Source organism: Macaca thibetana, chromosome 6, assembly GCF_024542745.1.
Source record: "Macaca thibetana thibetana isolate TM-01 chromosome 6, ASM2454274v1, whole genome shotgun sequence".
Taxonomy (NCBI): domain Eukaryota; kingdom Metazoa; phylum Chordata; class Mammalia; order Primates; family Cercopithecidae; genus Macaca; species Macaca thibetana.
The window spans coordinates 108362436-108385852 of NC_065583.1; the positions used below are offsets into that span (position 1 = coordinate 108362436).

The 23417-nt window shown below is 47.5% G+C and overlaps 2 protein-coding genes across 3 annotated transcripts in view; one reads left to right on the forward strand and one right to left on the reverse strand.

Annotated features, from left to right (window-relative positions):
* The window catches only part of MRPS27 (mitochondrial ribosomal protein S27), a 1100726-nt gene that overhangs the window by 175539 nt on the left and 901770 nt on the right, over positions 1–23417 (forward strand). The window lies entirely within an intron of this gene.
* Positions 10741–22092, reverse strand: TMEM171 (transmembrane protein 171). Of its 2 annotated transcripts, none has more exons than XM_050793584.1 (4): positions 21970–22092; positions 18654–19360; positions 13987–14128; positions 10741–11016 (listed from the first exon to the last, which is right to left on the reverse strand). In XM_050793584.1, exons 1-4 carry the CDS (start codon positions 22041–22043, stop codon positions 10827–10829), a joined length of 1113 nt encoding a protein of 370 aa, XP_050649541.1. In that variant the 5' UTR covers positions 22044–22092; the 3' UTR covers positions 10741–10826. The 2 variants fall into 2 exon arrangements, with proteins under 2 accessions (XP_050649541.1, XP_050649540.1); XM_050793583.1 differs by having other exon boundaries at positions 10741–11019.

The window sequence follows — 23417 nt, forward strand, 5'->3', positions numbered from 1 at the left end:
ATGGTTTTAAAAAAATCTGTTAGCTCTTGAAAGTGCTGGAAATGACACTTCAGTAGCAATGAGCAAACTTCAACTCCAAATCTTGGTTTCTAAATATATTTTCCACAAAAGGATTCAGGGCTGGAGAAATGGCTTTTCCAGGTGTAGGGCAGGGAAACAAAGTGAGCTTAGGGTAGCTTATTCTCTGGGGGACACATCAAAAATACAGAAGAACCACTGCAAAGGATTAGCCAAATTTGGAATTATTTGAACATAAAAGAAAACATTGATTTCATTGAAATTCATGAGTTTATAGGGATAGGAGACAGAGAGGAAAACAAAAAACAAAAAACAAAAAAACAAGGGAGAGAGAGTCTCATTTGCCATTACTGGAGAGATTTTCACACCAACCCTTGCTCTGTGCTATGGATTGAATTGTGTACCACTCCCCGCTATCTCCTAAATTCATAGGTTGAAGTCTTAACCCCCAAGCTGATGTAAAAATATTTGGAGATAAGGCCTTTCCGAAGGTAATTAAGATTAAGAGAAGTTATAAAGCCCTAAAGCAAAAAGACGAGTGTCCTTACAAGAAGAAGAGACACAACAAGTGTGGACCCACAGAGGTAAGGCCATGTGAGGACACAGCAAGAAGGTGGCCATCTGCAAGCCAAGGAAAGAGGCCTCACCAGAAACCAACCCTGCTAGTTCCTTGATCTTGGACTTCCAGTCTCCAGAACTGTGAGAAAATAAATTTCTGTTTAAGCCACCCAGTGTGTGGTATTTTTTTATACCAGCCCTAGCAGACTAATACTCTCTGAAAATTGGTATTTAAAGGTAAAGAAGAAATTCTTACCTGGCTTTTTAGGAACACCTGTAGTCCATCCTCGTTGATGCATGAACGCTTGCCCTTATTTAGAGAGGCCTGTGATGACATCATTGAATCGGACAGGCAAGGGCCGTTAGTGGATGCTAGAGCCATTAGGAAAAGGTTTGCTGGGGAATAGACTGGGATTTGCACTGTGCCAAAATATTACCCCAAGATTCAGCAGCCACCATCTTAGAGTTCACACTTTGCACCCCTAAATGTGAGCAACCTCCCATTAAGGGCCTTCTGATATGAGGAAGTCTGAAACATACAGCATTCCCTCAGAAGTATTTTTGTTTAAATGTTTACCAATAATCTATGTGAGCTTTTAGGTCTAACTTCTAGTTCTAGTTTCCAGAGACACAGGGAACAGAGAGACATGTTAACCAACCCCTTGAGGAGACTAGAATGCAAGACCAGTGGCAACTGGTCGGTCAGTGAAATGAAAATAAAAATGGACTGAAGTGGTAGTCTGTATTAATGAAATAAAACTGACATTAAAAAAAATGATTGGAGGCCAGGTGCAGTGGCTCACACCTGTAATTCCAGTACTTTGGTCAGGAGTTCGATACCAGCCTGGCCAACATGGCAAAACCCCGTTTCTACTAAAAATACAGAAAAATTAGCCAGGTGTGGTAGTGTGCACCTGTGATTCTAGCTACTCAGGAGGCTGAGGCATGAGAATTGCTTGAACCCAGGAGGCAGAGGTTGTGGTGAGCTGAGATCGCGCCACAGCACTCCAGCCTAGGTGATGGAGTGAGACTCTGTCTCAAAAGATAAATAAATAAAAATTTTAAAAATTATAAAATGATTGGAATATGGTAGCTGGGGATGGTGGCAGGCACCTGTAATCCCAGTTACTTGGGAGGCTGAGGTGAGAGGATCACTTGAACCCGGGAGGTGGAGGCTGCAATGAGCTGAGATTGTGCCACTGCACCCCAGCCTGGGTGACAGAGCGAGACTCCAAATCAAAAAAAAAAAAAAGTTATATGGATTGCATATTAGATAATAATAGTGTATCAATGTTAAATTTCCTGAATTTGATACTTGGATCATGGCTTTTTAAAAGAATATCCTTATTTTCAGGAGATAAATCCTGAAGTATTTTGGGATAAAGAATTGTAATGTTCACAGTTTACTCTCAAATGATTCAATATTAAGACAATAATATTGTATTAGTCAGGGTTCTCCTGAGAAACAGAACCAATAGGAGAGAGAGAGAGAGAGAGAGAGAGAGTGTGTGTGTGTGTGTGTGTGTGTGTGTGTGTGTGTGTCACAGAGAGAGAGATTTATTATGGAAATTGACTCATGTGATTATGCAGGCCAAGAAGTCCCCAAATATGGTGTCTGCAAGCTGGAGAACCAGCAAAGCTGGCTGTGTAATTTCAGCCTAAGTCAGGAAACCTGAGAATAGGTGGAGGGAGGGGACCTGTGAGTCCTGGAGTCCAAACTCCCAAGCACAGGGAACTCTGGTGTGTGAGGGCAGGTAAAGATGAATGTCTCCGCTGAAGAAGAGAGAGCAGATTCACCCAGCTTCTGCTGTTTTGTTCTCCTGCTTTCTTCCAAAGAAAGATCTTCTTTTTTTTTCTTATTTATTGCTTGTTTATTGATTTATTTTTATTGAGAAGTTTTCACTATGTTGCCCGGACTGGTCTCCAACTCTGGGGCTCAAGCAATTCTCCTGCTTTAGCCTTTGGAGTAACTGGGATTCCAGGCGCATGCCACAGAACTAATGTTACCAGCTATCTGGACATCGCTTACCCCAGTCAAACTGACACATACACTTAGCCACCACAAATATGTGTAGGTATAGATACATATTATATATTGTAATATATATTTTATATATACACACATTCAAAATAAATACAACAGAAACAATAAAAACTTTCAGACAAAAATATAAACATTAATTTTAGCATTTTTTCCTCATAGCAAAAAATTGGAAACAACGTAGACACTTAACTGCAGGGAACCGGTAGAAAAAGTACGCCAGTTTGTTAAGGATCTTTTAATCTTTTAATTTTTTTGTTTTGTTTTGTTTTGTTTTGTTTTTGAGACAGAGTCTTGCGTTTTCTCCCAGGCTGGAGTGCAGTAGCCATAACCTCTGCCTCCCAGGTTCAAGTGAGTCTCGTGCCTCAGCCTCCCGAGTAACTGGGATTGCAGGTGCACACCACCATGCCCAGCTAATTTTTGTATTTTTAGTAGAAATGGGGTTTCACCATGTTGGCCAGGCTGGTCTTGAACTCCCAACCTCAGGTGCTCTGCCTGCCTCAGCCTCCCAGAGTGCTAGGATTACAGGCATGAGCTACCATGACCAGCTCTTTTAATCTTTTAATATTACAAATAATAATTTCTCAGTAGCATGCCATGCTGTTTGATAGCACTTATCTACTTCATGATCTGGCTGGCAGCCAGTCTCCATAAACTCCAGGGTTTGCTTGGGAGGTGTTCCTGGCCAGAGCTGCACCCCACTAGCCTGCCTAGGGCTACACCCCTCCCTTGCTGTACTTGGTCTCAAGACCCAGCCCCATCTAGGCTCCTCACAATGTCTCTGTAGATTCCCCAGCTAAGACTAATTCCAGGGGCATTGGGCAGTGCCATTCTGTGGTTCTTCTTTCACACACACACACACCTCCCACACATCCCTAACCACAGGCCATTCTGTCCATCCCAACTCCCTGCAGAAGAGGCTACATGCTGTGACCACCCTCTGCCTGGCTCTTCCATGCTGCTCCCATCAATTACCGGTACTAAGGGAATTTCCAACAGAAGTAGCAAGGTTGAAGTGATTTTTCTTCCCAGGTTGGGGAACCAAAATTGCCTGCCCAATAGCAAAGAGCATGCTGCTCTGGTGCATGCTATGGCCTTACACTGAACTTGAAGTCTCCCTTTGAAACTTTGATAGACACTTTGCCCTCTCTAATCTCATCCCACTTCCACCTGCAGGGTTCCAGAGGGAAAGGTTTCCAAAGCCGGGAGCCTAGGGAAAGGAGTGGAGGAGACCCTTATAGGAGCTGGACTGAAATTGTAGTGTCTTTCTAGAGCTGAAGGACACCCTAGAAATGGGCGAGGATGGGAGAGGGGCAGTTGCCTACCTACAGCCACATACAGTGGTGCTAAGATCCTTTCCTAGTGCACAGTTGTGAAGGACACAGGCCTTGGCATCAGGCAGACCTCAGCACAGGTTCTGGCTCTGCCAGAGTCTACCTGCAGGACTCGTAATAACATGTTACCTTTCCCAGAGCATCAGGGATAAGTCCATGAGACACTGCAGGGAAGTCGCTTAGAGCGGCCTGGCCCCTGTAAGACCTGTGCTTCCATCCTCACCTGCAGGCTCCTGGGGTAAACTCCAGCTTGACAGAAAAGGCTGAGACAGCAGCAGGGTCTACTGCCTGGAGGACCAGTGATATAGGAGTTAAAAAGGAATTATTTAGGCAGATAGTGAAGGTAAGGAAGTCCTTGGTAAGGTTTTCCTTTTGATGAAAAGCAGCCCCCAAAATCATTTTGTTTTCTAACAAAGAACAGCCTGTAAAATCCGGCTGCAGACGTAGACAAGGAAGCTAGAAGCTTGGACAGGCAAAGGCTGACAGTTGTGCCAACAGGAAAATGCTACCTGGGAATAGGCATGTTCAAAATGGCAGCTGTACTTGCCATTCTCTTCTCTTTGCCAGCCATGTGTACAGTAAGGAGCAGACAAGATGGTGCTAGCAGAGTAGAAAGCCCATTTGCATAATAAGATTGGGGGAAAAACCAGCCTTCGCCCACACACCATGTAAATGTCACACCTGATCTAACCAATCTATGGGCCCTATGTAAATCAGATGCCGCCTCCTCAAGCCGGCCTATAAAGTCTGGCGCAGTCCACCGAGGGCTGGCTTTTCCCTTTCGGACACCTCTATCTTGAAAGAGAGCTATTCTCCTTTCTCCTTCCTTCTGCCTGTTAAGCTTTCTACTCCTTAACCCACTGCATGTGTCCGTCTGTTTAATCTTCTTGGCGTGAGATGATGAACCTCAGGTTTTTACCCAAAACGATTATGCTGCCTCACCAGAAGAAAAGAACAGAGTTTCAGAGCCTACATAAAGGAATCTTGGAGGCAGCATAACACCTGTGGATCTGAGGGAAGGCAGGTGCACCACCAGCCACATCTGGAGGGGGGTCTAAGACACTAGGCAGACAGAGAAATGGGTGCTTCCTGGGTGGGATCTGGGCCCCCGGGAAGACTTTGAGTTTGAGGAAGAACCTCAGCCCCTGCAGAGGCTACCCTGGCATCTCCCCAAGCCTCTCCATCTGGCTGGGTTCTGACTACTCAGTCCTATCTTCGCAGGAAAAGAGACAGTCCTCCTGCTTCGTGAAAACCCCTCATAAATTAGTTATTTGGAGAACCTCGTACCAGCAGGTGGGATTTACTTGCTATTTCAAAAGCCTTTAAGGAAATGTCCTGGGAGTGGCTTGGCTCAGGACAACCATGGAGGCTCCTCCACCCCAACCCACCCACTCACCCACCCTGCCCAACTTCCAGCTCTTTGAGACTCTGAGAAGCCTTGGGAGAACACACAGTGTTTAAATGACTGCCCACTGCCCTCATAAGCCTGCTGCCTGCCCGGCCTGTCCCCTTGGGGAGGGAGGGAGGATGTCACGCTACACTCCTGGCACTGGCCTCACCTCAGCCAGCATCTCCCCGGAGAGGTCGCCGGGCAGGGGCAGACGGCATTTTCAAGCAGTCACATGCCGCACCCAGCGGGGCTCTCCCCCCACCAAGCATTCCTTAGGGAGGAAAAGCTGCATCCCAGTCGTCCACTTGGTTCCTCTTGGGGTGCTTGTGCTGGTGGCAGCATGCATGAGACTCCAGGAATCCCAAGTATGCAAGATCCCGGGAGGGCTTATGGCCTGCAGCCGAAGCCAAAGCCAGAAGACCATGCATGGTTCCCCTTCAACAGTCCAGGACATTTCTCCCCTCAGGCCCACAGCCCCCACCGTGTGCTTCCTGACTACCCTCTCTCTGGGAGAAGCTCCTATATCAGAGGCCCACGGAGCAGGGTCTTCTGCACCCAGGGAGCAGCCAGCAGAAGCCAGCCCACCATCCTAACCCAGTAAAGTCACCCACCCCGATTCACCAGGCGTTGGGGGCACTGAGGGCCAGGACCGTTTTCACACTCCTCCTCACTTGCAGTCTCCAGTATCGTCCATTTTGACCCAAATATCATCTTCCTCCATCTCTGCCTGTTGTGATAAACATCATCCGGTGCTCCTAGGAGCACAGTCTTGGCCTCTTCCAAGATGAAGCAGCAAAGATAAAAACCACACCTTCCTTAATCAATGAATCCGAGACCCCCCCGTCTGGAGATAGAGGGGAACTGCACACTTGTGAGAGGAACAGGCAGGTGATGAGCCCCTGGCTTTGTTTCCCAGGCCCTTGTGGGTGTCTCACCAACAGAGCTTCCTGGGACGCTGGGACAGAGAGACTGTAGGAAGCCCCCATGAGCACTGGGGGCTGGGGGCTGACTGTGAACCCACACCCCTCCCCATGAGAACCCCTAGCACAGGCTGGGACATGTAAACAGGACTCCCCAGAAGGCCGAGCAGTGACAAGAGAGGTCATAATCCCAGATTATCTAGACCACAGGGTGTGACCTCTGCAGTTTATCTTGTCACCATGGGCAGCGTTTCCCAGATTCCCAGATGGTAAACATTATCTCCTGGGGTGGAGGAGGTGGTAGATTTATTGGGCAGGGGAATTTGACATTTTCAACAATTACTTTAGGTGGTTCTGATCTTCCTGAAGTTTAGGAAACGCTGCAGGAGCTCCCTCCACTTGACAGGCCCACACCTGAGCTCTGCATGTGCTCTCAGGAAAGATCCTGGCTGATTGGCTGAACTGCCGGGTCTCTCTCCCATGACCTAAGGCCAGTTCTGAGGTCTAATTCCTAGTTCCTGTCTCCGGACCCCCTCCTTTCCCAAGACCTACCCTGGAATGATGGCCCCTTCCGGAAAGACCCACCACCCACATTGCCTCAGTGCTCAACACGGCACCCATATCAGAAAACCAGTGGCCACATTCACACGACTGGGGCAGGTGGCAGGCACCATCACTCGTCCTATCCCCACATGAAACTCTCAGGTAGAGACTGGGGGATATTGCCTGCCCCTCAGCTTTCATCCTCTGGTGGCATGGCTGGGTCATCCCACCTGAATTTGCAGACCTCGTCACTATTTTATCTAGAGTGGGGCCATCAGACCTTCCAAAGCCATAGGAGGAAAATCTGGAGCAAGACTTGTCAGATTCTGTGTGCTGATGATAATGTCTGGTATTCCAAACCAAGTAATGCACATGAAGAGATACTCAATATCATTGGCCCTTAGGGAAATACAATTCAATGAAAAACTACTTCATATCAAGTAGGACAGCTATGCTTTTTTTAAAATAGAAAACAAGTGTTGGTGAGAAAATGGGAAAATTAGACCCCTCACACATTGCTGGCAGAAATGTAAAATGGTGGAAAACAGGGTGGTGGTTCTTCCAAAACTTAAAGTTAACATAGGATCCAGCAATTCCGCTGCTAGGTATATACCCTAAAGAATTGAAAACAAGTACTCCAACAAATACTTGCGCATGCATGTTCATAGCAGCATCATTCATAACAGTCAAAAGGTAGACATAACCCAGATGTCCACCCATGGATGAATGGATAAACAAAATATGGTATATTCATACAATGGAGTATTACTTGGCCAAAAAAATGAAGTACTGATGTATGTTACAACATGGATAAACGTTGAAAACACACTAAGGAAAGAAGCCAGACACAAAAGGTCACATATTATATGATTCCACTTATATGAAATATCCAGAATAGGTAAATCCATACAGACAGAAAGCAGACTGGTGTTTTCCAGGAGCTGGGGCACAGAGGAGGAGAAGGAGGGGCTGCTTAATGTATGTGGGGTTTTATTTTAGGGTGATGAAAATGACTTGGAATTAGATAGAGGTGGTGGTTTGTATAACACTGTGAATGTATTAAAGGCCACTGAATTGTTCACTTTAAAATGGTTAATTGTAGACTGGGCACAAGAACTCACCCACTGAATACGGCAAAGGACTGATGGAAATGAAATAGACTTCCATAACCTACAATCCCAACACTTTTGGAGGCCAAGGCGGGAGGACTGCTTGAACCTGGGGAGTTGGAGACCAGCCTCGGTAATATAGTAAAATCCCATCTCTATGAAAAATTTTAAAAATTAGCTGGGTGTGGTGGCACTCGCCTATAATCCCAGCTACTCAGGAGGCTGAAGTAGGAAGATGGCTTGAGCCCGGAGTTAGAGGCTGCAGTGAGCTGTGATTGCACCACTGTATTCCAGCCTGGGCAACAAAGTGAGACCCAGTCTCAAAATACACACACACACACATACATACATACATACACTGTTCATTGTATTATACAAATTTTACCTCAATAAAAAAGCTAACAAACCGAAGAAAAACAAGTCACAGTCCACCGAGGGGGGCTTTCAGAAGCTGTCATCCTCTGCCAGCACCGTGATAGGAAAAGAACGCATCTTGCTGGGGGTAACTGATTTGGCCTAGCTCTGCTGCATGTGATTTCGACCCTGCAATAAACATCCTCACACTTTCAGAATTTTCAAAGCCGGGAGGTTTGCAGACTTCAGCTTCAGTCTCAGGTTTGCTGAACACTGCGATGGAACCAGAGGAGATTCCATAACCAGAAGATCAAACTTATTCCTGAGCCTGGCAAATCCCTTGCTTAAGTTTATTAGCATAGCATATAAATGTAAAATACCCAGTTACAAAACCCAACGCTGAGCCATTTAAAAGGTTCTTGATTAATATGAGGACTCATGAATGCTTAAAAGTAATTCTACCTGGAAGTTTGAGCTCGAGCATTTTAAACAACGGCAGAAGGAAGTTTTGTTCTAATTTTTAAATGTGAATAATTAACCTCTCAGGAGGAAAAATAGCAGAATTTTAAGAGCAGTTCAAGCCAATAAATGTCCAATTTAAAAACAGATTAGTACTGCTGGTACCAACTGCCACCCTGACTGAGCTCAGTGGCGATTCACATGAAATCAGTCATTACTTCAGTCAAACTGTTGGAGCATGCATGCCCCTTTGCTCTGCTTTCAGGCACTTAAATGTAGGAATAAACCAATTTAGGGTGAGATTATGGCTTGTGTAAAAGGCATTAAAAAATTCACATTTTTGCTACACTAAGTTTTGTTACCAAAAAAGCTGTTACTACAGATTTCATATTCTAAAAATCAGTTTCTTCCAGTTAGAAATAATATTAGTCAGCCGGGCGCAGTGGCTTATGCCTGTAATCTCGGCACTTTGGGAGGCTGAGGCAGGTGGATCACGAGGTCAGGAGATCGAGACCATCCTGGCTAACACGGTGAAACCCTGTCTCTACTAAAAATACAAAAAATTAGCCGGGCGTGGTGGTGGGCACCTGTAGTCCCAGCTACTCGGGAGGCTGAGGCAGGGGAATTGCTTGAATCTGGGAGGTGGAGCTTGCAGTGAGCCAAGATCGCGCCACTGCACTCCAGCCTGGGCAACAGAGCAAGACAGAAAGAAAAAGAAAGAAAAGAAAGAAAGAAAGAGAGAGAGAGAGAAAGAGAGAAAGAAAGAAAGAAAGAAAGAAAGAAAGAAAGAAAGAAAGAAAGAAAGAAAGAAAGAAAGAAAGAAAGAAAGAAAGAAAGAAAGAAAGAAAGAAAGAAAGAAAGAAAGAAAGAAAGAAAGAGAAAGAAAGAAAAAGAAAGAAAAGAAAGAAAGAAAGAGAAAGAAAGAAAAGAAAAAAGAAAAGAAAGAGAGAGAGAAAGAGAGAGAGATAGAAAGAAAGAAAGAAAGAGAAAGAAAGAAAGAAAAAGAAAGAAAGAGAAAGAAAGAGGAAAGAAAGGGAGAGAGAAAGAAGGAAAGGGAGAGAGAAAGCAAGCAAGAAAGGGAGAGAGAAAGCAAGCAAGAAAGCAAGGAAGGAAGGAAGGAAGGAAGGCTATTAGTCATTATTTCTTAAGGTTTAGATCTGGCATTAAATATATATTAACACACCCAACTTATACAATAGGCTTTGGCTAGCAGTATCCTTGTAAGAATAAAAAAGCAATGGTTCAGACAGTTTTGTTCTAGTATGTCATCATACAGAAAGGCAAATCCTTCCTGAGCCTCTTGAGGAGAATCTAGTTGCCAAAGTGTCCCAAGAAATTTCCTGTCAAGAAATTTCACTATAAAAAGACTCCAGGATATCAACATGCTTGTGACTGTCCCAGCATAAAGCCTCCCTAATCATCTTCTTTCAAAAGGAAAGAAAAGGGAGTAAGAAGAGGAGAAAAGAGGAGGGGAGAGAAAGAGAAAAGGGAAGAAGAGAAGAAATAACAAAGAAATGAAGGGAATAATCTTGTTTCTCTGTTTCAGAAGCAGCTAACCCTGGAGAGAGAACAGACCAAGCTAAACATTAACCACTGCTGCTGGTAGCCTCTGACAGCACAGGGTAGGGAGCCAGTCTTTCAGAAACCAGCTAGCTGGGTTCAAAACCAAGCCCATCATGTAGAAGCTATGTGACCTTGAAGAAGTTAATTAGACTCTCTGAACCTTTGTTTCTTTATCCACCAATAAAAATAATCTCACCTCCCTCCCAGGGTTGTAGGTCCAAGTGTATAATGTACAAATGAATAAATTAAGACAGTCTCACTCCTGTTGTCATTCCCTTTTCATTGAAAAGACATTGAGTACAAATGAATAGATGCTATCCAAAGAGGGCACGTTCAGTTCCTGGACCCTGGGCACTTTGCCCCTTTCCATGGTCTGAAGCACTAATGGCTGGAATCTAACCTGGAAGGTTGGTTACCCCTGTTGATGCTGTAGCAGGAAAGTCAGAATCTAGCCAATGCTATTGTATTTTTTATTAAAAAAACAAATTAAATAAAATAGTGATCCATTACATATAAAACTGAGCTGTAGTCCATAGTTTACAGTGGGGAAGGCTCAGAAGATAGAGGCAAGAATGTAGCTGCAGCATTTTCTTTTTCTTCATATCTAGGAGGCAATTCAGATGGAAGATGAGGAGTATGTGAGACCTCAGAAGATGAATTCGTCCTGGAAATGGTATATATAGATTCACAGTCTCTCTCAGAGGCTACACCCTCTGAAGCTGGGGTCCTGCTAAAGAGAAGGAGAGAGAACATGAAGGGGAGGGAATGAAAACAGTGACGCCCCTTTAGTACTAGGTTCTTTTCAAACGTTTCATTGCATGTACTTAGGAGTATTTGCCAGAAACTGAGGAGTAATTTCTCCCACACTCTGCTTTTCATAGATTTGTTTTGATTTGTTACCTCTTCCTTTTCCTAGAGCTGAGTGTAACATTAAGACAGTTTCACTCCTGCTGTCATTCCCCTTGTCATTGAAAAGACATTTAATACAAATTTGCAGATACCATCCAAGGAGACCATAGGCAGACACACACACACATACACATACACACACACACACACACACACACACAGTTCTCTGCTATTCTGTCTTCTGGGACAGCTAACATAAGGCAGACAAACTTATGCATATGGAAAATTAAAACATTAAGCCACAAACCTGAAGGACGGCAGGAAGGCATACTGGCTAATGGAGTGGGCTCTAACAAAAGTCGACCTGCACTGGAATCTACTCTGCTGCTTCCCAGTTACGTGATCTTGGGCAAGTGAATTAACATTGCTAAACCTCAGTTTCCTTATCTGTGAAATGAGGATGATAACGTTCCTTTCTCCTAGAGTGGATATGAGAATTACATAAACTACTGCAAGAAAAGCCAGACCCTGGGACACAGAAATCATAGTAGCAGCAGCAGTAGTTTAAGTTACTAGACATTGATTTTAGGGTTTGGGGAAGTTTATCATTAGAAGAAAAAAAAAATACAAACATTCACGATGAGAATTCTACAGAGGTCCAGCCCTAGCTTGCCTTTCCTCCATGCAGGGCCGCTCCCACATGCACCTCCCTGGATCCCCCCACCACGACCCCATACGAAGCTCTAAAGCCAATTCTGTCCTTGTCAGCCACCTCTTTCCCTCTCCCATCAGATAACCTGTCCCCCTACTTCTGTGGAAAAAGAATCTCTACACAACTTCACTCTCTCCAGGCCCCAGAGGAAAAGCACCCTGGCCGCTGCTCCAGGGCCCACTGTCTGCTCCGTCAGGGCAGGGTGGAGAGGGAGTTCCTCAAACACAAATGACAAGGTAAGGTGGTGCTGTCCCCAGCAGTGAGCACCAGTCTCTCTGTCCCTGCTGCTCACTGCATGCAAAAATGCACATATCTCATTGTCTTACCTGCTTCAGCTAGTGACAACTTGAAGCAATTCTTCCTTCCTGCACCCTAGTTTCCCATTCTAAAAGGTACCACCAGAGCCTTCTCCAGCCCTGCTCGCTGAGCACACCATTTCTGGGATCTGCACAATCCACTCCTGGGGGTTTCCCACTAGTCCCTGACTCTTCGCCCTCCTGGTTCTCCAACAACCTCTGCAGCTCCATCTCCACCACCTCCTCTCTCTCCCAAAACCCAGCTCCTCCCAATTTGCCTCCAAGGCCCTCATCTCACTGTGCCTCCACCATCAGCCGCCCACCACCAAAACCAAGCTCATCACCCACGTCCTCTCAGTTGGGGACCTCTGAGCTTCCCTGTCACTCACCCTGGAACTCATCATCTCCGCCTCCTCCTCAGTGTCATTCTCCATCTGGATCCCCTACCCCAGGCTCCTGGCACCTCTGGCCCGTCCCACTAGAGCCCGCCTCGCAGCCTTCTGAGTAGGGTGAGTGTTGACCTGATGTTCTCTGTGGCCCAGGGAAGGAGCGAATATTGAAGGAGAGGTCCAGCTGTGTTGGGTCAGGGCTTAGGCTGATTTTAGCCAGTCACCCAAGCACAGCCATCAGAGTACTAAAGCCCTTCTGTAACTGTTGGGAATCCCCTGGAACCCTCACACCTCTCCATGATCGAAAGCAGTGAAGCCTAGCATAGCAGGGGCCTCCTGGCCCAGTCCTGGCGCTCAGTCTGATTAGTGGCTCGTCAAACATTCTTTTTTTTTTTTTTTCTGAGACAGAGTCTCACTCTGTTGCCCAGGCTGGAATGCAGTGGCACAATCTCGGCTCGGGGCACAAGAATAGGGTCTGTAAGCAGGGAACCTACGGCTGTTTCACGCTGACTTCCTAGAACTAAATTGAAAGGAAAACCTAACTTTCCACCCGTAAGTAACGAAAGGACCAAAGACTACTCCCTTTGCAAACACCCACCTTTTGGCAGATGGGAAATTGAAAGTTTGCATAGGAGTGCAACTTTGTAACCTCACTTCAGCCTCTGATTGGCTGCTTTCTTCAACCAATCAGACTGATTGTGGGCCACTACTTCATTTACATGAGGTGAACACCAAGTTGCCAATGGGAAACCTCTAGGGGGGATTTGGATCCAAGAAGATTCTGGAACTGGGCCCTTGAGCAGCTGTTCAGGCTTGCTCCCACCCTGTGGAGTGTACTTCCATTTTCAATAGATTTTTGCTTTTGTTGCTTCATTCCTTGCTTTGTTTGTGCATTTTGTCCAGTTCTTTGTTCAAAACACCAATAACCTGGACACCCTCCAGCGGTAACAGGCTCACTGCAACCTCTGCCTCTTGGCGTTCAACTGATCCTCATGCCTCAGCCTCCTGAGTAGCTAAGATTACAGATGCCTGCCACGATCCCCAGCTCATTCTTCTATTTTTAGTAGAGTCGGGGTTTTGCCATGTTGGCCAGGCTGGTCTCAAACTCCCAAGCTCAAGTGATCCACTCACCTCAGCCTCCCAAAGTGCTGGGATTACAGGTGTAAACCACCACACCCGGCAAGGGTTGTTAAACATTCTAAGTATCACCCCTGTTAGGAGCACATAAAGATGCCTGGAGTAGGCTTCATATTCACCCAGCATGATCACTTTATCATTTTTAACTTATGTGCTGCCCAAAGTTTCCTGAAAGGTACTTGTTAATATCAAGACACAAATTCTGACATAACATCAGCAAAAAAAATACTCAAATGCCTCCTGGTGAACCACAGCCTTAATACTAGTGTGGCCTGAATTCAGGCCTCTCTCAAAGTTCAAATTGAAATTCTTACCCATAGTTGAAAATACTGTAATATGAAGGGGGGCTTTCATTTGGAAGCAGACTGTTAGTCCCAGGACTCTCAGTGACCGCAGAAGCTGAAGATTCAGGAAAGTAAGGTGGTGGAGGTGGTGGAAATATTATTACCGAGTCACCTAAGGAAACACAATATTTAGTTGAAGACAGGTGGGTAATAAATGGAAGCAAATTAGCAAAAGCAAAATTAAGTAGGCCCATCTATATAAAAGGTCAATACACCTGCTGCTAACTCCAGAATTTAACAGTGAGCCCATTAAATGTATAAAGATAGAAAAGTAGACTAGTTTACCAGGGGCCAGGAGGGGTTGGGGAGTGGGGAAGGGAGTGGGAATTGCTGTTTGGCGAGTACAGAGTTTCTGTTTGGGATAATGGAAGAGTTCCGGAAATTGATGATGATGATGGTTGAACAACATTGTGACTGTATTCAACGCCACTAAACCATTTAAAAATGTGAAGTGGCTCACACCTATAATCCCAGCACTTTGGGAAGCTGAGGAGGAATGATCGCTTGAGCCCAGGAGTTGGAGACCAGCCTGGTCAACACAGCGATATCTCATTTCAAAAAAATTAAAAGAAAAAAATTAGACAGATGTGGGAGTAAACGCCTGTAGTCCCAGCTACTGGGAAGGCTGAGCTAGGAGGACTGCTTGAGCCCAGGAGTTCTAGGCTGCAGTGAACTATGTTTGTACCACTGCACTCCAGCCTGGGTGACAGACCAAGACCATGTCTTTTAAAAAAGGGAAAAAAAAGCCAGGCATGGTGGCCCACACCTGTAATCCCAGCACTCTGGGAGGCAGAGGCGTGGTGGCGGCGCCTGTAATCCCAGCACTGTGGGAGGCAGAGGCGTGGGGGCGGCGCCTGTACTCCCAGCACTGTGGGAGGCAGAGGCGTGGTGGCGGCGCCTGTAATCCCAGCACTGTGGGAGGCAGAGGCGTGGGGGCGGCGCCTGTAATCCCAGCACTCTGGGAGGCAGAGGCGTGGTGGCGGCGCCTGTAATCCCAGCACTCTGGGAGGCAGAGGCGTGGTGGCGGCGCCTGTAATCCCAGCACTCTGGGAGGCAGAGGCGTGGTGGCGGCGCCTGTAATCCCAGCTACTCGGGAGGCTGAGGCAGGAGAGGCTTGAACCCGGGAGGCGGAGGTTGTGGAGAGCCAGGATCACATCACTGCACTCCAGCCTGGGCAACAGAGTGAGATTCTGTCTCAAAACAAAAAACAAAACAAAACAAAAAGCAGTTTAAATTGTTTATGCGCTATATATATATATATATATATATTTTTTTTTTACTACAAATTTTTTAAAAGTAGGCCTACATTTCAGAATCCAGAGTGCTGACCATTATGGTATGAAAGTGGGTCTATATTTCGTAGCAAGTCTAAGCCCAAGCCTCTCTGTGAATTGTTTGCTAATGAGCTCCCTTCCCTCCTCTGGGGTGTTTACTGCTGATAAAGCTTTTCTCTTTTCCAGCCTACAACTTAATTCACAAGTTAGCTGTTAGCTAAAGTGCCTTGTTGCTCAAATGTAGCTTCAGCCCCTGAGCAAATGACAATAAGCCATACTACAGTCCCTAACTGTTATTTACCAAAATTTCACCCAACTATACAGATGAAGGTCGAACCCAAACAAGTTTGGTTTTTGCATTTCTGTGGCTACTGTTCACTCCAGAATACATCCTCATGTTTTGAGGAGAAACTAGGGACCAGATGCAAGCTCTAATTTGTATTCTGATTCCAATATAAAATGCACCACACCACTGGCCCAGAACAGTGTACAGCTGTGGCAGCACCACTGCTGGGGGCCTGGGGAAAGCCTCTAAGAAGCTGGCAATAGCAATAGCAGTTCAGAAAAAAGGAAGAAGATGTGGCTTTACTTCCCTGTAGGCAGGAGAGTGGTTCGCACTCCTAGCACGTCTGACACTTGCTTAGGGTGGCATAGGATTCTTTAAAATGATGGGGGTTCCAACCTGAACAAGCTAGGCGACCTCCTTGACCTCAGCCGCCACAGCTGCAGGCTGGGTGGTACCTGCATCACAGGACAGGTAGAAGGAAGGACTAGATGGGCCGATTTGCATCTGGCAGTGAACACAGTGAGGAGTACAGAGCCAGCTCTCTCAGCTCAACACCAGCCAAGGGTACTGATTTGCATGATGAAGAAACACCACAGAGGCAATTGGCCACTGGCTCCACTCTCTACCCTTCATGAGCCACAGCAGCCTCAATCATTTCCCAGAGGGAATTTAGCCCTTCAGAAAATGCATTAATTCTATCTCCCCTTCCTTCTGCAAGGAGAAGGCAATGAGAGTTTAAAATACGTTTTGCTAATCTAAAGGTGAGAAAGCATAATAGTTGTCCTGGGATTCTCATTTACTTTTTTAGAAGGTCTTGGTAGGTTAAGAGGAATCGGGGTTGTGTTCACTTCCATTACACACTGTAGAATAAAGAACCTGTGAAGTAAGCCTTGAGGGCAGGCCAGTCACCTCTCAAAAACACACAAGGAAATGCTCCAGTAACCTGTTACCTCCAAGGCTCTCCAGCCCTTTGTCCCAGCAGCTCGGCCTGCCCACACCCTGCAACCTGCTCTCCCTGGAAAGAGGCCGCTCCTCTGCGAGTTCCCTTTCATGTATCTTTCAAAACTTGACGTCCTCTGTGAGTGGACAACAGACACACCCCTCCAGGGAGCGCTGCCTCATACACCTGCTGTGTATCCAGGATAGCACTGAGTGTCCCCACAACAAGGAGAGAGAGCATGCTTCTCGGATTCAACAAATGTAAACCCTATCCCACAATATCAAAGGAGAGGAGTTAGGATGCAAGATTTTCATACGTTTGATGGGGGTTTAAAGGGTTAAGTTGAAAAGATTTTAAACCATGAGGTGCCAACTTCAGGACAAGGACACCAGGGGCAGCACCTCGGCTCTGTCCCCTGCCTCCACTCTGATTCTAGCCACCAGGTGGAAGGCTGGGCCCAAAAACTCCCCTTGAACCGTTCCCAACTAAATGGAAGCATAGCAGCGTTGGATGAACATATTTACTTATACCCCACGGTGTTCGTCAAAAGCACTGAGAATATCTGTCAAATTAAAGGGAGCCCCTTTTTCATGTAATAACTTCCAAGAATGGAATCACACCCACGTGCCCTGGGCAGGGTGCCATGCAAAGGCTATTCTGTGGGTGTGCCCACACACTTGGGTTGGAACCTTGCTCTACCACTTGCTAGGGTGTGACCTTAGGCAAGTCACTTGATATCTACATGCCTCATTTTCTTCCTGTGTAACATGGAGGTACTAACAGTATCTGCCTCCTTGGGTTGCTGTAGGTGTGAATGAATTTCACACAGGGGGACCTTTCAGAGCACATGATAAAGCACTTAAATGGGTGTTTGGCACAAAAACAGACCCTATATAAGTGTTAGCTATTGTGAATATATAACTAACATTTGTGTTGTCACCATAAATATATTAATGCATAAATATATTAATCAGTAAGCTGGGAGCATCCACCCTGGCTCTACACAAGGAATGGCTGCAGATCCATCTGCCCCTCCTCTCCAAGGCTGGTGCCATGCAAGTCCAGCAACCCAGTTCCTCCCCTCCAGGCTGCGGTCAGTGAATTCCACTGCTTCCAGTAGACAGCCCCAAACAGGACACACATCTCACTCATCACACTCCCTCTCTGTCCCCTCCATGCTTTCTGTTCTGCAGACCTCTTTTCCTAGCCTTTTAAATGTCATTGGTTTCACAACTTCACTCTTTCAAAAGTAGGAGACTGAAAAAAAGTGATCTGCCAGTGAGCAGCGATGGGGTTTTTCCTTGGTTGTGTGAAGCTGAGGCCAGTGCTACTGCCATCATTCTGAGGGGGCAGGCTCCGGGAAATGGCACTCTATCTCTTCTGTAGAACCCGGGGACCCAAAAGGAACTTGTAGGCATTCCATGGGAGAAAGAAGTGACAGGTGCTGTCATAGTCCATCTTGGTTCATCCTGCTGCTTCCAAGCTTTGCCTCAGCCCTGCAGCCACGGATGATGTCACAAAAAAGGAACAACACAGAGACAGTGCAGAGGCCCCTCAAAACACCTGAAGACTGCTGGACTCGGACAGATCCAGAATCCTAGAATGTTAGTGCTGCAGGAATCTTAGAGAGGTACTGCTCGTTTTACAGAGATATAAACCAACGCAGGAGAGGTTAAGGACTTACAAGGACAGCCAGCTAGTGACAGCCTGGGAGGAGAACCCAAGTGTCCCACAACTAAAATGCTATGTGGTTTTGGTGTGAGAATAACAGGGGTAACACGGTCACTTAGTGAGTCCCTAAGGTGGTAGAAGGCTCCAAGGCTGTCCTCACGGTTCTTCTCACTTTCCTCTTAAGTTGCTCTGTGACCTCGGTCAAGGTCAATTTAATATCCCAATGCTTTGCAAAGTAGGAAAGAGTTGCTGGGGGAAAACGATGTATGCAAGGTTCCTACAGGGCTTCCCACAGCAGCAGCATTGTGTATGTACACATGGTGGGGGTGTGCGCGTGTATGCACACACAGGTGTGAGAGATGGAAGAAGTGAGAAAGAGAATCCAGATGAGAACCAAGAGCAGCTGGTGAAACCCTGCTGCAAAGCCACTGTGATAGAAGCAAGAACGCAAATGACAGCAACCCACCTACAGTGACCTGGACAGCCTCCATACTCTGGATCTGTCCCTCTTCTCTCTCAGAGGCATCCTGGCCAGTATTCAGCGTGTTTCTTTTCTTAATGTGGGCAATCACGAAGAAACACAATCCCACAAGCACAATCAAGGGCCCCATGATCTGCAGAGAAAGGAACCCACACATCCGGGGCTTTGAGTCGCCAGTGTCTGTCTCGTTTAGCGGTTCCCGTGCCCAGTCGGAGCCACATCCAGGGACCCAAATGCCCAGGACGCTGATGAGCATGCCGCTTGTCAAGAAGAGAAATCCAAAGATAAGGCACTGGGCAAACTGGCGGCTCTCTCCACAGATGAAGGCTCGGTCGGGGTCCATCTGCCGACCTCTCTGCAGCCCTGCACGGAGCTGAAGTTGCGCCCGGGAGCGGGCCAGGATCACAGCCCCAAGCCCAACCACGGCACATGCAGGCCCCGCCACCTTGAGCACAATGGGGCAGTCTGGGAGGGGCTTATATTGGCATGCCTGGAACCCAAAGATGGAGAGCAGGACTCCCACACACAACAAGACGGCGCCAAAGACAAAGAAGCAGAAGATGAGCTTGCTGACATGTCTGTCCTGCTGGTCCCCATCTGGCTCAGCAGCAGCTGCAGGAGACATGTCCAGGAGAGCCCCTTCCTGGAGGCAGTGTGGGATGTGTTTTCTTCCCTCTAAGATTTCAGCAGCTCTGCAAACACAACCAAACACCAAATTAACGTGGGCACAGGTGTTCCGGAACCACCCTGGTTTTTTGCTGGCCATTTCTGAAATCACACTAGCATGAGGCCTTGGGGGTAGAACTTTATGCAACTGATAAGCTGTAGAACAATGACTTGGTTTATGAGTCAGAAAAACTAGTATTCAGAAACTCCTAAATATGTAATTTTATGAGATATTCAAAACAGAGGAAATTCAATTACTACACATCTAAGGGTATCTTTTTTAAAAAATGAAAGAACAAAAGTAACTGGGTGTAGTGTTTCATTTTCTGAGTCTTACAAACTCATTTCCCTGGGGAAAAAAAACACTGGTGAATGAGGGAAGAACCACAGGGATTCTTTCTGATTGCAAATGCCCCACTTTTCATCACAGCTGCTCTCAGCACTTTCAAGTCAGTTAGTTCAGTAACTAACTTTCCATTTCCTGTTTTAGACTACCGCAGCTTTCCATTTCATGTTTTATTCTAAGGCTACATCTACAAAAGACCCAATTTCAGCAGTTTCAATAGAATAAGAAGGCTGTTCAGGAACACAGTGGGTTTGGTGGACTTTTAAGTTGATTCTATCAAAATGTGGTTCTTGAGGCCAGGTGCAGTGGCTTGCACCTGTAATCCCAGCACTTTGGGAGGCAGAAGCAGGCAGATTGCTTGAGCTCAGGAGTTCGAGACCAGCCTAGGTGACACAGCAAAACCCCATCTCTGCTAAAAATGCAAAATTTAGTCAGGCATGGTGCCTGTGGTCCCAGCTACCTGGGAGGCTGAGGTGGGAGGATAGATTGAGCCCGGGAGCTGGAGGTTGCAGTGAGCCAAGATCACGCCACTACACTCCAGCCTGGGCAACAGAGCGAGACCCTGCCAAAAAAAAAAAATGGTTCTTGGGTTCTCAATAAGCACAGACTGGTGACCCAGTTGCTTGGGTCTGGGATGACCTTGGAAAGTGTGGCACAGCAGGTCAAGGGGAGCTCCATTTTCAGGGCGGACAGGTACCCAAAGGCAGGTGTGGCCTCTCACTCACCCTCCTCCATGGGTGTCACCTACTTCCACAAAGAGGTTGAGACTCATTTAAAAAACAAGCAGCCAATAAAATTGCTAGTTATAAAGCACAAAATGGGTGGAGGGGGGGAACTTGACTATGAAAGAATAGCATAGGTGGAATCAAGTGGGAAAGCACCTTCCACAAAATCACCCAAGCCCTATACTTCAAGGGTATAATATACTAAATATACCAAGTAGTTGTTAAAGAGTTGTCTAGCTTACACACAGCTGACTTAATTATCTCGTTATCTTATTTTACTCCAATAAATGGGATATTTTACCAGGACCCCGTAAGTCAGGTCCGGAATTTGCAAAGACAATCCAAAATCGTGAAGACTATTTTCACCTGCCCAAGGAAAGAAAACTTTTAAAATATTTTGCGCTGCTCACACCCATGGTCACATGAAGGAACTCAAGACTGAGGCCCTAAGCCCAAGATGATCTTGACAAACCAAAATCGCATTGAAGGAAGGTCAGTTTAGGTAAAGAAAGCAAGCAGGTAATCTTACACTGGGAACAACTTTTCCAGGAAAAAGTATGATAGAATCAGAGGGAAGTTGGGAAAAAAAGGAAATAGAGGAGGGAAAAAAGCTTTCATTTCAAACTTGGGAAAACTTGATATACAGATGCAGTTAAGCTGAGACAAAGAAAGCATTGCACTAATTAATTTTTTTAATCTTCCCATTTTTTATGAAGTCAGTAACATCCTGCAGTGAATAAGAATTTCATATTGAGTATACAGTAGTCCTCACTTATGCTACAGGGAGTACATTCCAAAACTCCCAGTGGAATGAAACGATGGAGAGTCCTGAAGTCTACATATACTGGGTTTTTTTGTTTGTTTGTTTTTAATTTTTTCCTGAATCATGCAATCTCTTCCGCGGTTTCAGAGACAAGGAAGAGAAGAGTGATTCTCGGCTGCAAAGTCCTATCAGGAATTCATTTATTCCCAGTATAGTCAACTTTGCAGCAAGTCACAAGGCTTCAACTGTCTTAAGGCAAATTCCCAAACACCAGTAAACAGAAGCCCGAAACTGAATCTGTAGTTTCTTGTCCGTGGACTAGTGGACTGAGCACCTGGCTGAGGTGCTCTGATCCAAAATAGTGTGGCAGTAGTCTCAGTCTCTCTCCTTCCCCGACAGATGCACTCACAAACGGATACAAAGACACCCACACTCACTCGCAATGAAACCTATTCCAAACACGACCCTACACTTAACCTCCCCAAAGTCAAACTCCCCTCCCCAACACTCCTATTGGTTTTCCAAAAGACATTTGCAAAATTCACAGCACCTCTCCACGTCCAAAGCTCTGGTGAGTTTGGGGAACGAAACCAGGGGCAAATGCCTTCTGCGCGAAATACGTTTGCGGCTTTTAGGGAGCCCGAGAGCAACCAACAAGCCCGAGGGGCTCGCAGGGGCGCAGGTTGGGCTCGGATACCCAGCGCCTCCGCGCTGCCGCAGCTCCCGGCGCCCAGCCTGGCAGCACAGCTCAGCGCCCGACCCGCCGCCTCCGGCGCAGGCGCGCGGGCCGGGGCCTCTTACCTGAGGCTGGGTCCGGCGTCCCCGCTGAACGCACTGCTGTGGGCACTGGCTGGGCGCGGCGTCCGCCTCCGCATGCGGCCTCGACTGCGCCGGTCGCCCAGCACCCTACCCCCGGTGCGTCCTGGTGCGGAGGGCGGGCCCTGCCGTATTTAGAGAAGGAGGCGGTGCCGCGCGGGCGCGGCGGCCCGGGAAGGGCAGGGCAGGAGCGACCGGTGGGAGCTGGCCGCCACCGGGGTCCCGGGGCGCGCCCGCAAGGGCATGGAGAGCCAGGGGCGGCTTCGGAACCCAGGGCTGGCGGGTTTGGCCGCCTCTGCGCCCGTGGCTGTGCGCGCGAGGAGTCTGGGAGAAATGGGCACCTTCCACGGCTGACTGGCCCGCACGCCTGACGGGGGCCGGCGAGTTGAGATGCTCCCCCTGGCTGGAGGAACTGCGCGCCCCGCCCGCAGAGGCCCGCTCCCTCTCGAGGCCTGAGGCCCAGTTCCGGAGGGGCGCGAGAGAGCGGCTGCGTGGGGGTCGCGGAAGAAGTGCCTGCCCCCCCTCTCCACCGCCTCCCTCGTGGTCGCGGCCCAGGCAGAACAGGGTACCGTGCCCCGGCCGCCGTGGCCTTGGCCACCGCGAGGTCCGGGGCGACTACACCCAGCAGCCCTGTGGCCCTCCTGCTACTCCGGAGACCTGGAGTGGGGTTACAGGGGGAAGCGCCTCGCTGCGAGCTCCCCATCGAACAGGATGTGGAGCCACCAGGTCACTGAGACGACGTGCGTTCTACAGAATGTGAGACAAGGGCACTCCACACCCAGCCATTCAGGCCTGAGGTCCTGGCTCGGATATTGAGGCCGAGACGCGGCAAGCCCCGCGCCGGACTAGCTCTGCCCTTTCCGCACCCACACGTCTGCACATAGCCCTGCTTTGCCATAGAACCCCCTTCCTGGTTCTCTACCACTAATGATCTGCCGGAATTAAACTGGTCACTTTCCCTGCCCTTGAACCGGGAGTTTCGGGATGAGTTTGCCAATCGCTGTGCTATTTGTAACCAGCCCCGTGACACGTGATACGGATCCAACTGTGCTAGTTTCCACACCAGGGGTCAGGACACTGTGGAAGGGGAGTCAAGGGTTCTCTGTCCAAGCGCAGAGGTGCCCTAAGCCGTGAGGACTTCCCAGCCCTGCCTTCTCTTCTCAGTTTCCTGTCTGCCTTGCCTGAAACCCTGTCTAGAGTTAAGGCCAATGGATGAAACTTTTCAATGTGCAAACAAGCACTTTACCTACCTGATACAACAAGTGGTTCCTGGTCATGCTCAATGAGGGTAAAGTGTGAAGCAGGCTTAGCTAATCATAGAGGTGAGAAGAGACTTAAAGAACGGGTCAGAGAGAGGTAAAGAGGGGAGGGGGGTTATCTGGGCTTTAGGGTTCACCAGGGAGGCAGAACGGACAAGTTCTGGCCATTGGAAT